Source organism: Giraffa tippelskirchi, chromosome 2 (genome assembly GCF_054371585.1).
Source record: "Giraffa tippelskirchi isolate mGirTip1 chromosome 2, T2T-mGirTip1v1.2.pri, whole genome shotgun sequence".
NCBI lineage: Eukaryota > Metazoa > Chordata > Mammalia > Artiodactyla > Giraffidae > Giraffa > Giraffa tippelskirchi.
In genome coordinates, this window is record NC_137276.1 from 152,274,963 (window position 1) to 152,295,350 (window position 20,388).

Genomic DNA, 20,388 nt, shown 5'->3' on the forward strand with positions numbered 1-20,388 from the left:
AGAGCGCCCCCGTGCGGCGAAGCCCTGGTTCGACCTACCGAGAGACGGAGACCCGCAAGCCGACAGCCCGTCTCCCGGCACCGCTCGGTCTGGACTTGGGTCGAGCGTGGTCTTGCGGCCCGGCCTACAGCCTACTGGCCCAGGGGAAAAAGAGGAGGGAAATCGAATTTCTTGAATGATGCCATGGACCAGGCACTTTACCTAAGTTACTGCATTTATTACTCGCAAAACACTTAAGATAGATGTTATTACTGTTGGTTTGTTGTTTTTTACCGAAGGGAAGCGAGTGGAGGAACCAATATTGCAACCCAAGTTTTCTTAAATTACTACTCTTTTTACTGCACCTCACCATTTCACGTTATGACACACTGAAGAGTTTGTGCATATAACAAAAGGTCCAAGTCTGGCATGAAAATCTACATTCTGAATAAAACTCAAACTTCGTGATCAGCTCTTTCCCACCTGTCAACTTTATTTTCTGCCACTCCATCCCTCCCTCTTACCCTAGCTGTGGTCATACCGAATCATCTGAAGTTTCTGAAAAGCACAACTTTTCCAGTCTCTCCTTCTCCGGAGTTCGTATTACCATCCTCACTGCCCGAACCACCTTTCCCTTCTCTTCCTACCTAAATAATTTGTCCTTCAGACCAACTTGGAGCATCACCTCTTCTAGGAAGCTGTAGGAAAAAGTTCTCCTCCATCCTGGCCAGGTCTGAAAGTTAGTGACAAAAACATTAACAGGACAAAAGCACACCAATTTTATTAAATTTTTACATGCTCATGGAAGTCTTCACAAAAGAATGAAGATCAGAAGAAGAGACTAGAGCAGGAAGTTTTTGTACCTTTTCTACAAGGAAACAGGGCTTCCCTGGTGGCTCAGTGGTAAAGAATCCACCTGCCAATGCAGGAGAGGTGAGTTTGATCCCTGAGTTGGGAAGATCCCCTAGAGAAGGAAATGGCAACCCATTCCAGTATTCTCCTTGGGAAATCCCATGGACAGAGGAGCCTGACAGGCTGCAGTCCACTGGACACAAAGAGTCATATGCAACTTAGCGACTAACACAACACAGCAACAACTACAAAGAAACAATCTGTGAAGAACTGACAAGATGGGGCTTGGGCTAGGGGTCGTCCAACCAGAGTTAGGTAGTGCTTATCTTCCTTACTAGGAAGTGTTAGGTTAACAAAGTTTGTTGCAGATTGCACCAGTGTCTCTTGTCGAACAATAATATTAATAATTATTAGTAATAAATACTCATAATAATCAATACGGAGACTGCAAAGAACAAAGAGCTTTATTTAGGGTCTCAAGAATTACAATTCAGAGGCACGGATTAGGGTAAAATGAAGCATCTTCTGGGTAAGAGAAGGAATCAGAGGCCTATAAAGGCAAAAGCCACAAGGTTGTTCAAGAATTAGGGAGTTCCTTGGTTGCCTAGTGGTTAGGATTCTGGGATTTCACTGCCATGACTCGGATTCAATTCCTGGTTGGGGAACTGAGATCCCACAAGCCAAAAAAAGAAAAATTATCATTGACCCTGAGGCAATCCCTTAAGGCAATTTTCCTTAAGGGATGAACTCTTGCCAGTTATTTTAGGGTAAGAGTTTAATAAACGGGTAGGCTGTCATGAGTTTATTTTAGGCTGAGTCAAATAATTATCTTGAGTTTCTGGAACATTGAATAGATCTTCTGGATCCTGCCATTAAGACAATAAGTTGTCAAAAGGTCAGATTCTTTGACTGAGAAGAATCTGAGAAGGCTGAGAAGTGCATAGGTCACACTTTCTCAATGATTTCCCAACTCTCTAAAATATAGAGCTCTCTTAACAATACTGACTCCATTTTGATTTTACTTTCACATTGCTCTCCAGTCTTTGGACTGATAAGGATCTGTCTCCTTGAAAGGAAACATTTATTTTCTGCCTTTAGAAAGAAAAGGAGAGGGTCAGTGTCTGCATTTGCTGCTGCTTTTATGTTATATTTTATATTTGCATTTACTACTTCTTAATTGCCTTCAGCTCAAAATAACTTTTATGTCAAAGAGTCATATTTAGAGGTGACATTTTGGTTTCCATTAAGTCCTTCCTCTTAGACCTTCACTCTGATTTAGATGACCTTGAGCACTATAATAATACCACATTCAATATCTATAAATACTTATTAAATACATAATGCCAGGCAGTATAGGCTTCCCTGATAGCTCAGTTGGTAAAGAATCTGCCTGCAAGGCAGGAGACCCTGGTTTGATTCCTGGGTCGGGAAGATCCACTGGAGAAGTGATAGGCTACCCACTCCAGTATTCTTGCGCTTCCATTGTGGCTCAGCTGGTAAAGCCAGGCAGTATACTAGATCTGGGATATATTTTAGAAGACACTATCTCTGACCTCACAGAGATCCTGCTCTACTGAGGAAGAAGGGAGCAAGTCAATAAACAGGCAATTACAATACATTGGAAGAAGTGCTATGGTCAGAGAAGAAGGCTCTCTGGGGGTTTAGAGGAGGGAGAAATAACACAGTCAAGGGATAAGAAATGGGAGGCGGGTGAGAAGGCTTCCCAGAGAAATTAATGGAGTTTACCAGGAGAAGAGAAGGGCTGAAAGAATAGCATTTGTGATATCTTCCGGGGTACGACTTACTTAAGAAACTAAAATAAATTAACCTTGGCTTTGTCAGTTCAGTTCAGTTCAGTCACTCAGTCATTTCCGACGCTTTGAGACTCCATGGACTGCAGCACACCAGGCTTCCCTGTCCATCACCAATTCCCAGAGCTTGCTCAAACTCATGTCTATCAAGTTGGTGATGCCATCCAACCATCTCATCCTCTGTTGTCCCCTTCTCCTCCTGGCTTCAATCTTTCCCAGCGTCAGGGTCTTTTCCAATGAGTCAGTTCTTCACATAAGGTGGCAAAGTATTGGAGCTTCAGCATCAGTCCTTCCAATGAATATTCAGGACTGATCTCCTTTAGGATTGACTGGTTGGGTCTCCTTGCAGTCCAAGGGACTCTCAAGAGTCTTCTCCAGCACCACAGTTCAAAAGCATCAATTCTTCAGCACTCAGTTTTCTTGATGGTCCAACTCTCACATCCATACACGACTACTGGAAAAACCATAGCTTTGACAAGACGGACCTTTGCTGGCAAAGTAATGTTTCTGCTTTTTAATATGCTGTCTAGGTTTGTCATAGCTTTTCTTCCAAGGAGCAAGTGTCTTTTAATTTCATGGCTGCAGTCACCATCTGCAGTGATTTTGGAGCCCAAGAAAATAAAGTCTGTCACTGTTTCCATTGTTTCCCTATCTATTTGCCATGAAGTGATGGGACCAGATGCCATGAGCTTAGTTTTTTGAATGTTGAGTTTTAAGCCAGCTTTTTCACTCTCCTCTTTCACTTTCAGCAAGAGGCTCTTTAGTTCCTCTTCACTTCCTGCCATAAGGGTGGTGTCATCCGCATATCTGAGGTTATTGATAGTTCTCCCTGCAATCTTGATTCCAGCTTGTGCTTCATCCAGTCTGGCATTTTGCATGATGTACTCTGCTGCTGCTGCTGCTGCTAAGTTGCATCAGTCGTGTCCGACTCTGTGCAACCCCATAGATGGCAGCCCACCAGGCTCCTCCGTCCCTGGGATTCTCCAGGCAAGAATACTGAAGTGGGTTGCCATTTCCTCCTCCAGTGTATGAAAGTGATAAGTGAAAATGAAGTCGCTCAGTCGTGTCCGACTCTTTGCGACCCCATGAATTGCAGCACGCCAGGCCTCTCTGTCCATCACCAACTCCTGGAGTCTACCCAAACCCATGTCCATCGAGTCAGTGATGCCATCCAACCATCTCATCCTCTGTTGTCCCCTTCTCCTCCTGCCCCCAATCCTACCCTGCATTAGGGTCTTTTCCAATGAGTCAACTCTTCGCATGAAGATGGTAGCCCTAGTTAATACAAGTTTCCTCATTTCAGGCTGGAATTTTCCCAGCTCAGTTTTTGTGGATGAAAAAATTAATAGTCGATCTAAGAAAGGAATGGAAACTTTTATTAGAGCCAATCTGAGGATTCTAACCTGGGAGACAGTCTTTCAGAAAGCTCTGAGGACTGTTCCACCCGTTAGAGGTCAAAGCATAGTTATGCAAGTTTTTGAGACAAATATACATCAACTGATGTATTATTGACAATTTACATAGTGCAGATCTGCAATACAAAGGGAGTAGTGGGTCATGTGTCATCATGGCCCCTTACAAGATTAAGAAGGACAGCTATCTCTTAAGGAGGTCCGGTTACTGCCGATGCACCACACACTCTCAAGGGGAGCAAGGAGACCCAAAGCTGCAAGGAAATTTTTTGCTTAAATTTTTTCCTGTCTTGCCATAAAATAGGAATTTTATTTCATCATAGTCATGAGCGATACCTTACTAATTAGAAATGTTGGTTCATTTTGTCCACTGGAAAAAGCACACAACATAAGAACCATGAGTTTCTGTTTTATTCAGGTACAGTGCTGAGGACTGTGGCCCAGAAGACAGCCTCTCAGAGAGCCTCAAGGAACTGCTCCTAACAGGTAGGGGAGGGATCAGTATGTATACGCATTCTTTGTGGAAAATTGTGTGTGCACACACACGCTCAGTTGTGTCCAACTCTTTGCAACACTGTGGACTGTGTGTCCACCAGACTCCTCTGTCTATGGAATATTCCAAGCAAGAATGCTGGAGCAGTTTGCCATTTCCTACTCCAGGGATCTTCCTGATCCAAGCGTCGAACTCGCCTCTCCAACATTGCAGGCAGATTCTTTACCACTGAGCTACCAGGGAAAACACACGTAGTGAGGCAGGAAGAGTTTACTACTAATCAAAAAGAACAGATATCTCAAGGTAATGATTTTAGTGCTTATCTGTCTTTGTAAGGGAATATGAAAGCATCTGGGGTCATTGAAATCCTTCCTTAGATATGCATCTTAACTACCTAGGGGCCCTTACGTCCAAAACACAGCCTGCATCCTCCTGTTTTTCTATTCTGAATTCCCCTCAGGGTCCACTGTCACCAGTGACTGCACTACCCTCTGTAAATGGGTCTTTACTTAACCCTTCATATAAGGAGATGATGAGTGACACTATTTGTTCTTTTTTAAAATAATTTTTATTGGGTACAGTTAATTTGCAATGTTGTGTTAGTTTCAGGTATTCAGCAAAGTGAATCACCCTTATACATATATCCTTTTTTTTTAGATTGTTTTCCCATACAGACCACTGCAGAGTACTGAGTTCACTGTGCTATACAGCAGGTTCTTATTAGCTATCTATTTTATAAATTGTAGTGTATACATGTCACTCCCAATCTCCCAATTTATCCTCCCCACCACCTTATCCCCTGATAACCATAAGGTTTCTTTATCTGTACTTTGTTTACAAGTCATAGGGACATCTTTTAAATAACTCAAAGGATAAATGACATTTCTTTCTTAGAAGTCAGATTTATTCAGATATGATTTATATACAACATTCACCCTTGTAAGTATGCAGTTCAATGATTTTTGACAGACACCTTCAGTTGTGTAACTGTCACCATAATCAATATACAGAACATTCCCATCACCCCAAAAAGTTCCCTTGTGTCCCTTTACAGTCAACCCTTAACCCTACTCCCAGACCTTACCAACCACTTATGTTTTATGTCCTATAGTTTTGCCTTTCCAAGAATATCATAGAAATGGAATCATATAGTATGTTTTGTTGTGAATATATATTTTCATTTCTTTTGGTTAAATACCTAGGAGTGAAACAGCTGGATTGTATGGTATAATGTTTAATTGTACCAGGAATTGCCCATGTGATTGAACCATTTTATATTCCCATGATCAGTGTGTGAGAATTCCAGTACTTAGGTTCAAGACTTTGTTTTCAGCAATACTAATAGGTATGTAGTGGTATCTCATTTTGACTTTAATTTGAATTTCCTAATCAAATTATTCTTTTTTAATAAGCAGTATTTGTTTAGAGACACAATGGAGTGTTCTTTTGTTTTGTGTTTTGGCCGTGCAAGGAGGCATGCAGAATCTTGGTTACTCCATCAGGGATTGAACAGATGCCCCCTGCAGTGGAAACGTGGAGTCCTAATCACTGGCCAACCAGGGAAGTCCCTGGAAACACAATGTTTCAAAACTTGAGGCATCCTAGGTTGCTGGGGAGATCTTTCCAGGTCATGTGGCTGCAGGGGCATGCACTTCTTGCCTCTGGTCAGGAGAGGGCAGGAGAGGACAGAAAATGAGCTTCCCAGGTTTTGGACTGTCAGGGGCTGCATCAATAATATTGAGATGCATTACTGCATTCATGGTTTTTCTCTCTGAACTCCTGAGAGGCTACCTCGTGAGACTTGACTACCCAGATTAATCTTGTGAAGTGATTCAAGGCCAAATCTGTTAACCAGCCTTATAAAATCCTAGGGACTGAGCTACCAAAACTGAACCACATTGGTAGAATCCTTAATAAGTATACCCTCCAATGTCATGCATCAGAGCTTGTGTTAGGGAAAACCACAGGCCACTAAGCTGGTAAACTCTGCTCTTCTCCAACTTTTCAGGAGCTGAGAGAGACTGAGGCAGGTCTTTGTGGGGGACAAGTGCCCAGACTCTGGTCGGCTACAGGACCTCCTCTCTAGGACCTGGATGGGGGCAGTTCAGACGGGGCATGGCACAGATCTTCTGGGGCTGGGGCTGCCGGGTGCCCCCAAAGGTGTACTCCAGCCTGAGCCCTGGGCTCTGCCCTGGCAGCTGGAATCTAAAGGTCCTGAGGAGGGTGGCAAACATCAGGAAGTGCTCCATCCGAGCCAGCTGGCCCCCTAGGCACACCCAATGCCATGGAAGCAGAAGGAAAGGTCAGGGGGTGGCAGGTGGTCCTGCCATGGTCCCATCACACCCACCACCCATGACCAGTGCTGCACCCTATTCCTGCGGACAATGGCAGGAAGGCCTCCTTGACCACAAAGTTTCCATCCTTGTCCAGAAAGTGGCCAGGGTTGAACTGTCAGGGGGTCTCCCAACACTCAGGGTCAGAAAGCACAGAGGCCAGGTTGGGCAAGATGATGGTACCCTGCCGAGACGAGCAGGTGTAGCTCAAGGAGCTCAGTTGACCCAGCACCCAACCCTGACGCTGAGCTGACATGAGCTCAGAGAACACTAGATGTGCAGGTGAGATTCGCCTGGGGCCAGGGAGCCCCAAAGAGATTCAGCAGACAGGCCCTAACAGCAGTGAAGTTGCTGGGCATTACTCTCCTGGCTAAGGGGCACCCACCTCCATCCTAAAGACTCCCAGCCCGGGCTAGAGACACAGCTCCTGCCTCCGAGGAAGAGGGCCAGTGGCTGGTGGGCATGACCAGAGGGGACCAAGTCCTCCACAGGGCAACAAACAGTGGTGGTGTGTGTGCGAGAGACTGTGTGTGTGCGAGAGAAAGAGGAGAAATGGAATGGCAGACAGACAAAGGGTAAGGAAGACCGAGTAACGAGGCAGAGAACAGACAGAAAGCTTCACTCCTTAGAATTAGGGAGAGGAGAGGCTGACCTCCAACCCTAACCCAAGCCCTCACTCTACCCCAAAGAAGTGAGTGACTAGAAAGAGAATCAGACTGATCTGATGGGAGCAGATAGGAACCAATGCCTCCTGTTGGTGACTTCTGCTCCATACCTCACAGGCCCTGGGCTGAGCAAGAGGCCCAAGGGGAGCCAGGAAGGGGTTTGCTATGGCCCCGGGACCTGGGACACACAGCCCCAGGGCTCTGAAGCAGGCCTCTTATTATGCGGCTCCTTAACCAACACCAGAGAATTAAATTGGTCACCCCGGGAGACTAGAGAACTGGCCACATGATTCTTGGCTTTGACAAAGACATCTTGAAATTAAAAACAAAAGCTCAGCAGTTTGAAGCCTGCACACCAAAGAGAAGCCAATGAGGAATGCAGAAAACAGACAATGTGTATACCTTCACAAGCCCTCTCCCTCTTTTTTCAGTTGATCTACTGAAGCCTAAAGGGAGGGGCCTGACCCTAGCCATCCAGATGGACAGGCACCCAGGCCTCTTCGCTCCAGGGCTTTAGGCAGAGTCTTTTACTTGGGAAGCACATGTTCCTGCTCTGCCTGAGCAAGCTGTTTCCTAGTTGTAGCTGGGACTTCCACTCCACACTCCGTTTTCCCTCCCTAGGATGAACAAACCTTTGCATTACGGCAGTTCTTAACAATCTCCTTTGGATGCAAAGGCTCCGGGCAAGATGCTCTTTTCCCTTCAGAGTTATTTATGTCCTGTTCTGGGTGATGTTCTGGACTTCTTGCAAAGTGGCTGAGCGACCTTAACTCGTGGGACTGGCTCAGACGTAGCCAGTACTCAACAAGGGCAACCCTCCCTCTCTTCCAAAATTACAGAACCATCTGCCTGCTGGGTACCTCCTGGGGACTCTAGCCCTGCTTCTTCCCTGTAAATGGCAGCTTGGAGTTTATAATCAAATAGAATATCTGAGGAGACGGGCTTGAAGTGCCACCTCTATATTAGGGGCCATTGCTGTTGTCACTGTCACTTGACTGCTGGAATGGTATCTGTAACATTTAATGATCTACTGTCAAGCTTTGATTCTACTTTCAGGAGACATCTCTTGCCCAAGCTGGGAAAGCTGGATATTGATTCCAGGCTGTTAATGGTTCCCTGGAGCTCTTAATCACAGAACAAACTCCTATAACCAATTGGTAAGAATGGGCTATTAATAAGGAAATTTCTAATCCCAGATGGCATAAAACAGAGCTGAACCCTAGTTTCCTCTTTTTTAACTTGACCTAATTTGGTATAACTCTTAGACCACCAGGCCTGGGGCCTCCTACTGTTGCAGGAAGGGGGACCCCTTCCAGGGCCCCAAACTGGGCTCTTGTCTAACATTTGGAAATGAACTGTCGGAGGAGACACATGTGCTGACAAAGCAAGAGATTTTATTGGGAAAGGGCACCCGGATGGAGAGCAGTAGGGTAAGGGAACCCAGGAGATCAGCTCTGCCGCGTGGCTCACAGTCTCGGGTTTTATGGTGATGGGATTAGTTTCCGGGTGGTCTTTGGCCAATCATTCTAATTCAGAGTCTTTCCTGGTGGCGCACGCATCGCTCAGCCAAGATGGATGCTAGCAAGAGGGATTCTGGGAAGCGGACGGACACGCGGTGTCTCCTTTCAGCCTTTCCCGAACTCTTCGGGTTGGTGGTGGCTTATTAGTTCCCTATTCCTTAACAGGATCTCCTGTCATAAAACAGCCCTTGCGAATGGTTACTATGGTGCCTGGCCAGGGTGGGCGGTTTCAATCAGTGTGCTTCCCCTAACACTACCAGACTAACAGCAGAATGAGTTGATGACATGGTCCTGTCCTTACAATCCAGGAGACATTTAACCTCTGAACCTGATTGTCAAATACTGCCAAGGACTGTTCAGTATTAGCCAACTTAACAGAACAATAGACAATGCAAAGCATCTCCATCCAACATACATGCTGGCTCATTTACTTTACTAAAATGGGATTTTTGGAGCAATATGAATGGCAGGGAGTATGGTAAAAAGGACCAAAAAAAAAGTTGGAATCAGAAGGACATGAATTGAACTCAGTTAAGTTTCTTACTAACTGTGTGTTTGGGGCAGTTACATGAGCTCTCATATGCTATCTGTTAAAAAAAGAATAACAATAGCAACAACATCAAAAGGACAGGATTATTATGAAGAAGAAAATGCATGGAGGCAGGGATCTCAAGTCTGATCAAATTAATAACAATTTAATGATCACACCCTGCCAGGCCCTTGTAATCAACTCTGCCCTGAACCACGGTTGTAAGAGTTGAACAAAGATTCTCATGATGGAGAAGATTAGGCTCCCAAACCTTCTCTCTCCCCATCATTTCCATGATGTACCATCTTGTACCATCAAGGCTTCCAGCAAGAACAGGCTGGAGCACCAGTGCTGAGCCAAAGCCCCTTTCTGAGGGAAGGCTTGGGACTCTGGCCATCACCTCCATGCACTGGGTGCCAAGATAAGAGACTCTGCCACATCTTCATTAAAATCGGCAACCTTACCATCTGTGCTTCTTTAAAATGACACCCCACTCCCCAAATGATTCTTGATACCTGGCATCCACTCCCCGTGAAACCCTCTCTCCTTGAGGGTGGGCTGGCTCTAGTGACTCACTTCTGGCAAATAGAATATGGCAAAAGTGATGATATCATGTGAGATTAGGTTACAAAAAGACTAAGGCTTCTGTCTTCTCACTTGCTCTAATGGAGTTCAGCTTAAGTTTAAGCTCCCCTCTGTAGATTTCCAATGTCAAGAAACTGAGGGTGGCCTCCAGCCAACTGCCCAGAATCAACTGAATCCTGAAGATGTGGGACCTCCCTATGGAGCCTTCAGTGGAGACTGCAGCTGCAGCCAACAATTTCATCATAGCATCATGAGAGATCCTGAATTAGAGCCATCCAATTAAGCAGCACCTAGGCCCCTGACCCACAGACACTCAGATCTCTGACTCTCAGAAATGCTGTTGTAAGTTGCTAAGTTTGGGGGTAATTTATTACATAGCAAGAGAGGTAGGCTTCCCAGGTGGTGCTAGTGGTAAAAAATCCGCCTGCCAATACGGGAGATATAAGAGACACAGTTTCGATCCCTGGGTTAGGAAGATCCTCTGGAGGAGGGCATGGCAATCCACTCCAGTATTCTTGCCTGGAGAATCCCAGGGACAGAGGAGCCTGGTGGGCTACAGTCCATGGGGTCACAAAGAGTCGGACCAACTGAAGCAACTGATCATGCAAAGAGAGGTAGACAGCTGATTCAATAAACATCTTTTACTTAGGATCGGCATGGCAGTCAGTCATTGTGAAGACTGAATGCTGTAGTGGACACAAATCCCTTAACATAGTAAGGCTTGGCAGAGAGCAGGTTATTAGTTATTAGAAATTATTAGAACCCATTTCATGTCAGAAACCTGTCTCAAGTTGGATCACCAGAGAGCCGTAAACCTCAACTCTTTTTTTTTTTACTCCATGCAAAAATGTATTCATGTTAAACTTTCATCATTTAAAATGAGTTAGAGGTAAGAAGCTACCATTTGGAAGAATATTCCTGTGTCTTTTAAAAACTCCTACTTAAGGCACCATTCAATATATTGTCTACTGGCCCTCAAAAGTGTGGTATGAATGATGATCTTCATAATAACTTCTTGGAGGATGATAAGCCAAAGTTTTCCTCATGCAGGCATGCTTGCTTTTATTAATGAGAGTCATAACTAATTTGGATTTCCTCTTTTGCCTTGACCCCAAGGTAGCTCACACTCAAGTTTATGTACATATACAGTAGCTGTTTTTGATATAAATAGTTTTTAACTTTATTTCTCTATCTCTCCTTATTCAGTACTTGTCCTTTTAACCTCTAAAATCACTGAGGACGGTGATTGCAGCCATGAAATTAAAAGACGCTTACTCCTTGGAAGGAAATCTATGACAAATCTGACAGTATATTAAAAAGCAGAGACGTTACTTTGCCAACAAAGGTCTATATAGTCAAAGCTATGGTTTTTCCAGTAATCACATACAGATGTGAGAGTTGGACAGTAAAGAAGGCTGAGCACCGAAGAATTGATGCCTTCAAACTGTAGTGCTGAAAAGACTCTTGAGAACCCCCTGGACTGCAAGGAGATCAAACCAATCAATCTTAAAGGAACTCAACCCTGAATATTCATTGGAAAGACTGATGATGAAGCTGAAGCTCCAATACTTTGGCTACCTGATGCGAAGAGCCAACTCATTAGAAAAGACCCTGATGCTGGGAAAGATCAAAGGCAAAAGGAGAAAGGGACAACAGAGGATGAGATGGTTGGATGGCATCACTGACTCAATGGTCATGAATTTGAGCAGACTCCAGGAGATAGTAAAGGACAGGGAAACCTGGCGTGCTGCAGTTCGTGGGGTCACAAAGAGTTGGACATGACTTAGTGACTGAACAACAACAGCTTCTTAACCTTATTATAAAATGAAAGAAACTAGACAGGCATTTCCAAGGATATAATAAAAATGCAGACCAAGCCTAAGGCACATAACGTGCAAATAGCCTAAAAGTTTATAAGAAGGGTTAAGGACTACAAAACACCCATTTGGTGGAATATTATGCAGCCATTAATAGTGATGTGGACCAGTTGTGTTCAAATTGTGGTCCTGGGACACAAAGCATCACCACCACCTGGGAAACTGTTAGAAAGGTAAATTCTGAGGGCTCACCCCCAGTACTCTGGGAATGGAGCCCAGCAATGTCCATTTTGGGGCTTCCCTGGTGGCTCAGACAGTAAATAATCTGCCCTCAATGCAGGAGACTCAGGTTTGATCCCTGGGTCAGGAAGATCCTCTGGAGAAGAGCATGGCTACCCACTCAAGTATTCTTGCAAGGAGAAGCCTGGTGGGCTACAAGTCCATGGGGCCACAAAGAGTTGGACACAAGTGAACACTAACACTCTCTTTCCTTTCTTTCAAATGTACATTTTAGTAAGCCCTGCAGGTGATTCTGGAAGTTTGAGAACCAGTACTGAAGAAGAATCAGAATGATAAGTTAACTGACATGAAGGAGTCAGAATTACATATTCAGCATAATCATACTTATATTAAAAAAATGTGGACAGAAAAGATTGGAAAGAAGAACATTAAAATATGTGCAGGGGTTACTTCTGAACAGTACAGAACATTTAAAAATATCCCTAAATGAGTATATTCATTCACAATCATAACCCTCTTGTCTGGAATGTCATAGATAGAGATGGATGCATGGATGACTGACAGAGAGCTGGCAGACAGGCAGAAGCTGGAGCGGGTGGCTGTGCTGGGCAGGCTGCCCAGAGAAGGGTGCTTTCTGCAGGCGCTGGATAGGTTGTGAGGTCACACGGGGGCCGCCTACCTTGGGCACAGGCTGCCCAGAGAAGGGTGCTTTCTGCAGGCGCTGGATAGGTTGTGAGGTCACACGGGGGCCGCCTACCTTGGGCACAGGGTGGCTGTGCACGCGAGTGGAGGTCACACATTGGCGCATGGCGCCCACCAACACGACGCTACTGAGGCGCTGCGCCTCCTGGAGGACACCGCAGGTGAAGAGCAGTCGCTGCAGTCCTCGTAGTGGATGGCTCCGGAGGTGCCCAGCACTGCGTCCAGTTCCTGCTGCACCCTCTCTGCCGGCTGCTCCGCGTGGATCCCAGGACGGTGCTGCAGCCCAGCCTCCCCACCGTCCTGGTCTGTACCCAGAGATAACTGCGGAGACTCAGGGCTCCTTGGTCGCCCCACCTCACTCAGCCACCCTTGGTCGCAACAGTGACAGGCTCTCTCTAAGGCAGAGCTCGTGTACCGGGTTTTCTATATGCAAGGAGTCCTATGGAGTAGGAACTGTTTTCTCCATTTTACAGACAGGAAAACTGAGGCTGCCACCAGACAGGTACTCTGCTGAAGATCACAAGACTGGTGGAACCAGGATGTGAACTTAGGTCATGGCTAGTCGGTCCCTGAGAGAACTCCAGCCACATTTTCTTTCTGATCTTGAAGTGAAGTCTCTCAGTTGTGTCCGACTCTTTGCGATCCCATTAACTGTAGCCTGTCAGGCTCCTCTGTCCATGGGATTTTCCAGGCAAGAATACTGGAGTGGGTTGCCATTGATCTTGAGTGGGCATTAACACAGGGCCTGGCACTTAGAGGTGCTGAATCAGTACTGAATGAGTGAAATAATACCACCTCATCTCACACTGGTTCTAAGTTGTTGAATTACTTACCCAGGATCACTCACTAAGTAGCCAGGAATAGAAGTCCCCTCCCTGCCCCCTCTCTCCCGTCTGATTTAAAGCCATGAACACTTCCCACACCACAGGAGTCAGAGCAGGGCCCCCCTTCCCAGGGCTACAGACCAAAGCCAGTGACGGGGGCCAGTGCCTTCAGCCCAGAGGCCCACAGCCCAGGTCAGTCAGCACAGTGTACCCATTGGCCCCCTTATCCTGGATGGCTCCATGCTGGACCATGTAGATGAGTGCCCAGTGCAGAGTGGTGGCCATGGTTTCAGTGCCTCCCAGAAACAGGTCGACCACCACCTGGATCAGGTTCTCTTCACTGAATGTGGAGACAGGGCCATCCGTGGCCTAGCGGGTAGGCGGTGGGGAGAGCAGCTCCAGGTCTGAAGCTCTCCTTTAACAGAGCCCTGGGGTCTCCCTGAGCGAGGCCTGGCCAGTCCCTAGACTTGTGACCCAAATTCTCTGGGTAGAGGGAACTGCCCCAGGGGTGCTGGCTCTGACATCAGCTAGGTCCCCTGCTTCCCACCCTACCCATGTCTTCAGGAGCCAGCGCTGGCCTGGGAGATTCGAAGGAAGGAAAAACCCAAATGGCTGCTGCTTCGGCATGCTCTGAGAGATTTGAGGCCAGGGTGAGGAACTGAGGCCATGGCTTTGAAACGAGATGCAGCTGGGAAGACTGCCCCTCTGTCCCTCCCCCCAGCCCGCCCCTCCCCCTGTTCCAGCCCTCCCCCACCTCCTGCCCTCTGCAGCCCTCTCAGGCCCACCTTGTTGATCTGGGCCAGGTAACAGCTGATGAAGTCCTTGGGGGCCTCAGATGTCCTGAGTTTGTGCCTCCTGATCTCCTGGTGGATATAGCCCCACACAGCCTTCTGGTACCTAAACATCTCCTGGTAGGGGCCAGGCAGGCAGCAGAAGGCCCAGGGGAACAGGTCGTTTAGCTGTGGGGTAAGAGGCCTGCCCAGGGGCTGCTCAAGTGCCAGCACTGAGTCAGGGGAACTGATAACGTTGCTGGGGATGCTGAAGGGGGCTGAGACCTCTGATGTGGGCATCCCAGAAGGAACCCAGAACAGGCCCTGTGGCCTTCCCCCTGCCTAACTGATACTCACCCAGCTATGCCCTGGTTGAGGCCCCTGCCTGCATTGGACCCCAAGCTGTCCAATGACCCGCACACCTGCCTCCTTGAGCGCCAACTTACCTGGTGCCAATTGGTGCCGACAAAGGCCAGGCCAAAGTTGATGGCTTGAATCAGTTCCTGGAAGAAGGGATCCTCTGAGAGGAAGCGGCGGCCGAACAGGAGGGCCCCAATGACTCTGGCGGTGGATCTGACAATGGGTGCCTGAGGGTCAAAGGGTCCACCTGAGAGCAGAGGGGCAGGGCTCAGGGTGAGGAGGCAGAGAGCACTGCCCTGAGCACTCCTGCAGTCTGTATACGGCTGCTCATTGCATCATTCATTCATTCTCAGTCCTCAGTTGTTCACTCAGCAAATGATTACTGAGCACCATCTATGGCCCAGGCTTGGTGATACAAGTGCTGGGTTTGCAAGGAGAGGTGTGGGAGACACACACCACTTTAAACACACTAGAATGTGGGGCAGGTGTGTCCCAGCTGGGAGCAAAGGATGCAGGGACCTGGGATTCAGGGAGGGCTGCTTAGCAGGTGATGTCAGCCAGGTCTGAGAGGAGCTGGGGTTTCTCACAGGGAGGGAAGGGGTGTAGATTAGGATATTCTAGAGGAGGAAGAGCATGTGCAAAGGGTCTGTGGTGTAAAGGGCCCGAGATGTTGGGGGAGGACATTTCCCCATCTGTAGAGAAGGGTTTCAGGCTTCCCCAAGGACTGGGCATTCTGGGCCTGTGTCCACCCACCTGCTCACACTATAGAAATTCCCGATTTACTGATGTAGCATAAGTCCCCTCCTGGACCTGCAAAGGGTCCACTCCTCTACACTTACACGCGCACGCGCACACACACACACACACACACACACACGGTTAAGCCTCCCTGAAAGAGTGTGCTGTGTGCTGTGGGGGTTGGGGGCTGTCCAGGCCACTCCTCACCCTGTTCCCGGTGGAAGGCCTCAACCAGCTCTGCTGCCTCTTCCTGCAGCCTCAGCTCCAGCACCAGCGGGCCTCGGCCCAGCCCCTGCAGTATGGCCAGGCAGAAGTGTCTCTGCTGCGACCATGTGTGCCCATTGCTGCAGATGACCCCTGGGCCGGGAGTAGGGCACGGTCAGCAGCCCCTCCCAGCCTCCCTGGCCGCTGGGCCCGCACCCAGATGGGGAGGGCAGATCTCTGGTGGCCTTCCCAGTTAGCTCTGGGATGGTGCTCTGGCTGGCCAGCCAGCCAGTGAGGGGCATCTGCGGCTCGTGGGGTCCGTGAGCCTGGTGCCGTCCAGGTGGGCTCAGCTGTGCCCTCCTCCCAGGCTGCCAACCTGATTTTGCCTTTAAGAGCCCCCATAGGAACTGGAGGAGGAGATAAAGAAGGGAAGGGAGGACAGGGCCTGGAGGGGAAAGCAGAGGGCGGAGGGCATTCGCTGAGCCAGGTGCTGTACTGGGCACCTTTGGGTGTGTGGCTCACTTAACCTCCCCCCAACCCTGTCCCTGGGAGGCAAGAGCAGTCAGTCTCCCCATCTAATAAATGGGTACACTGAGGAACAGAGAGTGAGTGCCTTGTCTGGAGCAGAGCTGAGACTTGACCCAGGTCTTTTTAACCCCCGGAGCTGGTTCCTCCCCATGCCACCCCCACCCCTCGCACAGGGTTATCTGAGGAGACCCGAGTCCTCCCGGAAGGTTCCTCCATGTCAACAATTCTGGGTCACCCCACTCGACCCCCGTGTACAGTCACCACCCAGCCACCCCATCCCCTGCAGGGAGGGCAGCCTTGCCTCTTTCTCCGAATAGGTCCCGGAAGTGTGTGGTGAGGGGCCGGCACAAGAGCTGCTCTGAGCGGGAGACCAGGGCTTCCTTCACTGCCCGGAAGCCGCACAGCACCACCACCGATGTGGGGCCCATCCACACTGTGAACACGTGGCCGTGAGTCTGGGCCAGCTGTGGAGAGACGGGGTCCCGGGCTGCAGAGAAAGCTCAGCTGACCCCATTCCCTGCACCTTCCTTTTGGCATGAACCCCCTCCTTCTCACACCCAGTACTCGCCTTCTCAGAGCGCTCGCCACCCATTCATCAGATAAGCCAAACCCCAGGTTCCCACAGTTGGCACTTGTGCCAGCAGGGGTCACATCACAGGCTCCCTGTGGGCTTAGCATAGTCAGGGCCCAGCACTTACACATGGTGTCTGGTCGTTGAACCTCAACGACCCTGGGAGTTGGGTATGTTCCACCCATCTTACAGATGATATTACATTATCACTATACTTTCTCCAGAGCTCAGTGTCCAGCGTGGCCTTTACACAGGTTGCTTTAGCTGTAGTGCACCATCAGTGTGTGTATGAGGTACGTGTCATTATCTTTATTTTATGACAATTGAGGCCAGGGAATTCCCTGGTGGTCCTGTGGTTAGGACACCACGCTCTCACTGCTGGGGGCCAGGTTCAACTCCTGGTGGGGGAATGAAGATCCCACAAGTTGCTCAGCACAGCCAATAAAAAAAGAAGAAGAGGAAGAAGAAAGACAAGAAAATGGAGGCCAATAAAGAAAGCAAAAGACCAGAACCTCACACCCAGGCCCCATGACTCGGTGCAGTACCTTTCAGGGAGCCTTGGGAATCACGGTCATCTCATATCTTCAGCCAGAATTTTAAAGAATACTTAGTTGTCATCGATGAGAGCTGAGTGTTGTCATGGAGAAGGGAATTGTCTCCAGCCCTCCAGTTCTCATTGGAAGGACTGATGCTGAAGCTGAAACTCCAATACTTTGGCCACCTGTTGAGAAGAACTGACTCATTGGAAAAGACCCTGATGCTGGGAAAGATTGAAGGCGGGAGGAGAAAGGGATGACAGAGGATGAGATGGTTGGATGGCATCACCAACTCAGTGGACATGAGTTTGAGTAGGCTCTGGGAGTTGGTGATGGACAGGGAAGCCTGGCGTGCTGTAGTTCATGGGGTCGCAAAGAATCGGACACAACTGAGCTACTGAACTGAACTGAACTCTAGTTCTCAGCAATAAATCTGTTTTGGCCTGGATTTCAAACCCCTCTCCTTGCAACAGAAGCCCTTCTACCTACCAGTGGGATCCACCCAACCCAGAAAGGGCCTTAGTGCCACAGTGTTACTTGAGTGTATCCTTGGGGGTCCCAATCTCCCCACTTCCCATCCCAAGTGGCTTTTCAGAAAATGGCTTCCAGCCACAAACAGTGCCCCCTTGGAGTGGAGTCCGATAGCGTTCTCCACCACGTTACATTGGCTGTGGAGCTCTGCCTCAGAATCCTCTTGGGTGAGCTCTGGGCAAAGTCCTTACAGTCAGTGTTTGCAGTCCCCCAACAACCCTGCACTCAACAGATGAGGAAACCAAGGCTCGAGGCCATAAAGAGAGTGAATGGCAGGAACAGGATTCACCCTGATGTGTGTCTGAGCCCAGTTCCTTATTCTAGTGTCCCTGGGCTGAGCAGGAGGGTCCATGTGCCCACCCCTCCGGAGGGCCTCCAACTCAGGACAGATTCCCTACCTGGAACAGTGTCTCCGGGTGCAGCTGAAAGCTTAGTTTTCAAGGATGGGGAAGGGGAAGGGACCAGGAAGAAGGTGGTTCCTTTCCCAGTAGATGGTGCTGAGTTTCAGGAGGAGGAAGGAGGCAGCCAGCAAAGCCAACCGTCTGAGCAGGGGGTACATCTTGGTCCTGGACCCCCTCTCCCCTTGGCCTCCAGCCCTGGCTGCAGTGTACCCGTCATTTCTTTAGTCCTCCCTGGCCACCCTCCTCTCTCCACCACCTGACCTCTGCCTTTATACCAGCGTTCTTGGGCAGTGTCATGGAGGGAGGCAACCCCAGGAGTCTTCTCAGGATGGAGTAAATCCATTTGGTCACACCGGTCACACCCGGCCTGCTACTAGGCAGGGCCACAGGGCTCTGGCCTGCAACAGGTTGGGACACTTTCACTCCCAGAGCAGCCTCACCCCTGGCCTGTGGAGCTCAGCCACTCTCAGTTGACTGCCTGGGTCAACCCAAGGAGGACAGGGCAGTCACTGGCTGTGGCATGGTCTCCCCCCAGGAGATGCTTTTCTGGCTCAGCACGATGCCAGCTGGGCTTGGCTGTCTTGCTCCCCTCTGCCCAGGTGCTAAGCAGCCTCTCTGGAGGCCCCACCAATCTCCCAATCCCAGCTCCATCCTCTAGTCAGCTGGGACTCTACCTGCCCAGGGGTGACCATGTTTGTCACTTGTCAGGTTCTGTAACCTCTGCTTTTATCTCAGCTATCCTGGAATCAGATGGCGGAGTCTAAATCCTAGTCTTCCCCTAAGTGAGGACCTTGGGCAAGTTTTTCAGCCTCCCCCTACCTTGGTTTTCTCATTCGTACAATGGAGATGTTAATTTTAGGCACTGCCTCAGAGAGTTGTTGTGTCAGGTGTGGCAAGAGATAAATGGTACGCTCGAGTAAACTGAGGATAGTTTAAAGAAGAGATGATGCAGGGAGCTTAAATCAGGTGCTCTGTGACAACCTAGAGGGGTGGAATGGGGTGGGAGGTAGGAAGGAGGTTCAAGATGGAGGGAACATGTATATACCTATGGCTGATTCATGTTGATGTATGGCAGAAGCCTACACAATATTGTAAAGCAATTATCCTCCAGTTAAAAATAAAAATTTTTAAAAGGACAGATTTACAAAGGTGTGTGGGCAGTGGTTAGGGGAACCGCAAGGCACAGTGCAGTGCTCAGGGCAGCCACGTGGGGGAGTCCTGCCCACTAGAGCCTTAGAGAGGAGAAGGGCCTTGATTAATGGGTGCAGACTTTCAGTTCAGGAAGATGGAAAAGTTCTGGAGATGGATGGGGGAGATGGATGGGGGAGATGGCTGCACAGCAGTGTGAATGCACTTAACGCCACTGAACTGTACGCTTAAAAGTGACTTAAATTGTAAGCTTTATGTTGTGTACATCTTATCCCAATTTTTTTAAAAAAGTCAAGGGACGGAGATGTGAGCAGATCCTGGAGCCCATAGTTTGGTGGAGACCTCCCAGCAGTTCTTGGTGGGTCATTGACCAGAGCTCTGGCCTTCAGTAGTGGGATGTAGCTGGTGTATGGCAACCCTGCAGGAAATAAATATCCCATCCTCACTCTGCTCCACCCTCTGATGTCTATAAAGGAATATGCCTCCCAGTCTCCCATTGGTTAAACCCAATTAAAAACTGGAGAGCGAGAAACCCGGTAGAAAATATAAAATTGTGCTGCTGCTTTGAAAACAATCTGGTAGGCCCCCAAATGGTTCGTCATAGCCATATGATCCCTAGCAATTCCACTCCCTAGGTATATATACCCAAGAGAAACGAAAACATTTGTTCACACCAAGATGTATACACAAGTTTTCACGGCAGCATCATTTGTAATGGCCCAAAATGATGAATGGTCCATCAATTGATAAATGGTCCTCAGACCTCACTCTGCACGTGGAAACCCTTCAGTAACTCCGTCCCCACAGTCAGTGCTTCTTCATCTCTTATGCCTTCATT

General features: G+C 48.5%; 1 protein-coding gene and 1 long non-coding RNA gene across 2 annotated transcripts; one reads left to right on the forward strand and one right to left on the reverse strand.

Annotated features, from left to right (window-relative positions):
* Positions 1–6: 6 nt before the first annotated feature.
* Positions 7–12,713, forward strand: LOC145538707 (uncharacterized). The gene is made up of 3 exons (XR_014077197.1): positions 7–912; positions 4,473–8,702; positions 11,386–12,713. It is a non-coding gene; the product is annotated as an uncharacterized LOC145538707 (long non-coding RNA).
* Positions 12,609–17,654, reverse strand: LOC145538704 (cytochrome P450 2G1-like). The gene is made up of 7 exons (XM_081571218.1): positions 17,479–17,654; positions 17,061–17,331; positions 16,664–16,826; positions 15,838–15,987; positions 14,979–15,139; positions 14,548–14,670; positions 12,609–13,710 (listed from the first exon to the last, which is right to left on the reverse strand). The coding sequence occupies exons 3-7, from the start codon at positions 16,788–16,790 to the stop codon at positions 13,705–13,707; spliced, it is 567 nt and encodes a 188-aa protein (XP_081427344.1). The 5' UTR covers positions 16,791–16,826; positions 17,061–17,331; positions 17,479–17,654; the 3' UTR covers positions 12,609–13,704.
* Between the last annotated feature and the right edge of the window lie 2,734 nt (positions 17,655–20,388).

Coding starts and splice junctions, on each gene's coding strand:
- LOC145538704 (XM_081571218.1), bottom strand. CDS start 16,790: ATGGGCCCCACATCGGTGGTGGTGCTGTGCGGCTTCCGGGCAGTGAAG. Junction 15,988..16,663: donor GGACCTATTCGGAGAAAGAG/GCAAGGCTGCCC, acceptor CTCCCGGCCCAG/GGGTCATCTGCAGCAATGGG. Junction 15,140..15,837: donor GGCCTTCCACCGGGAACAGG/GTGAGGAGTGGC, acceptor CTCTGCTCTCAG/GTGGACCCTTTGACCCTCAG.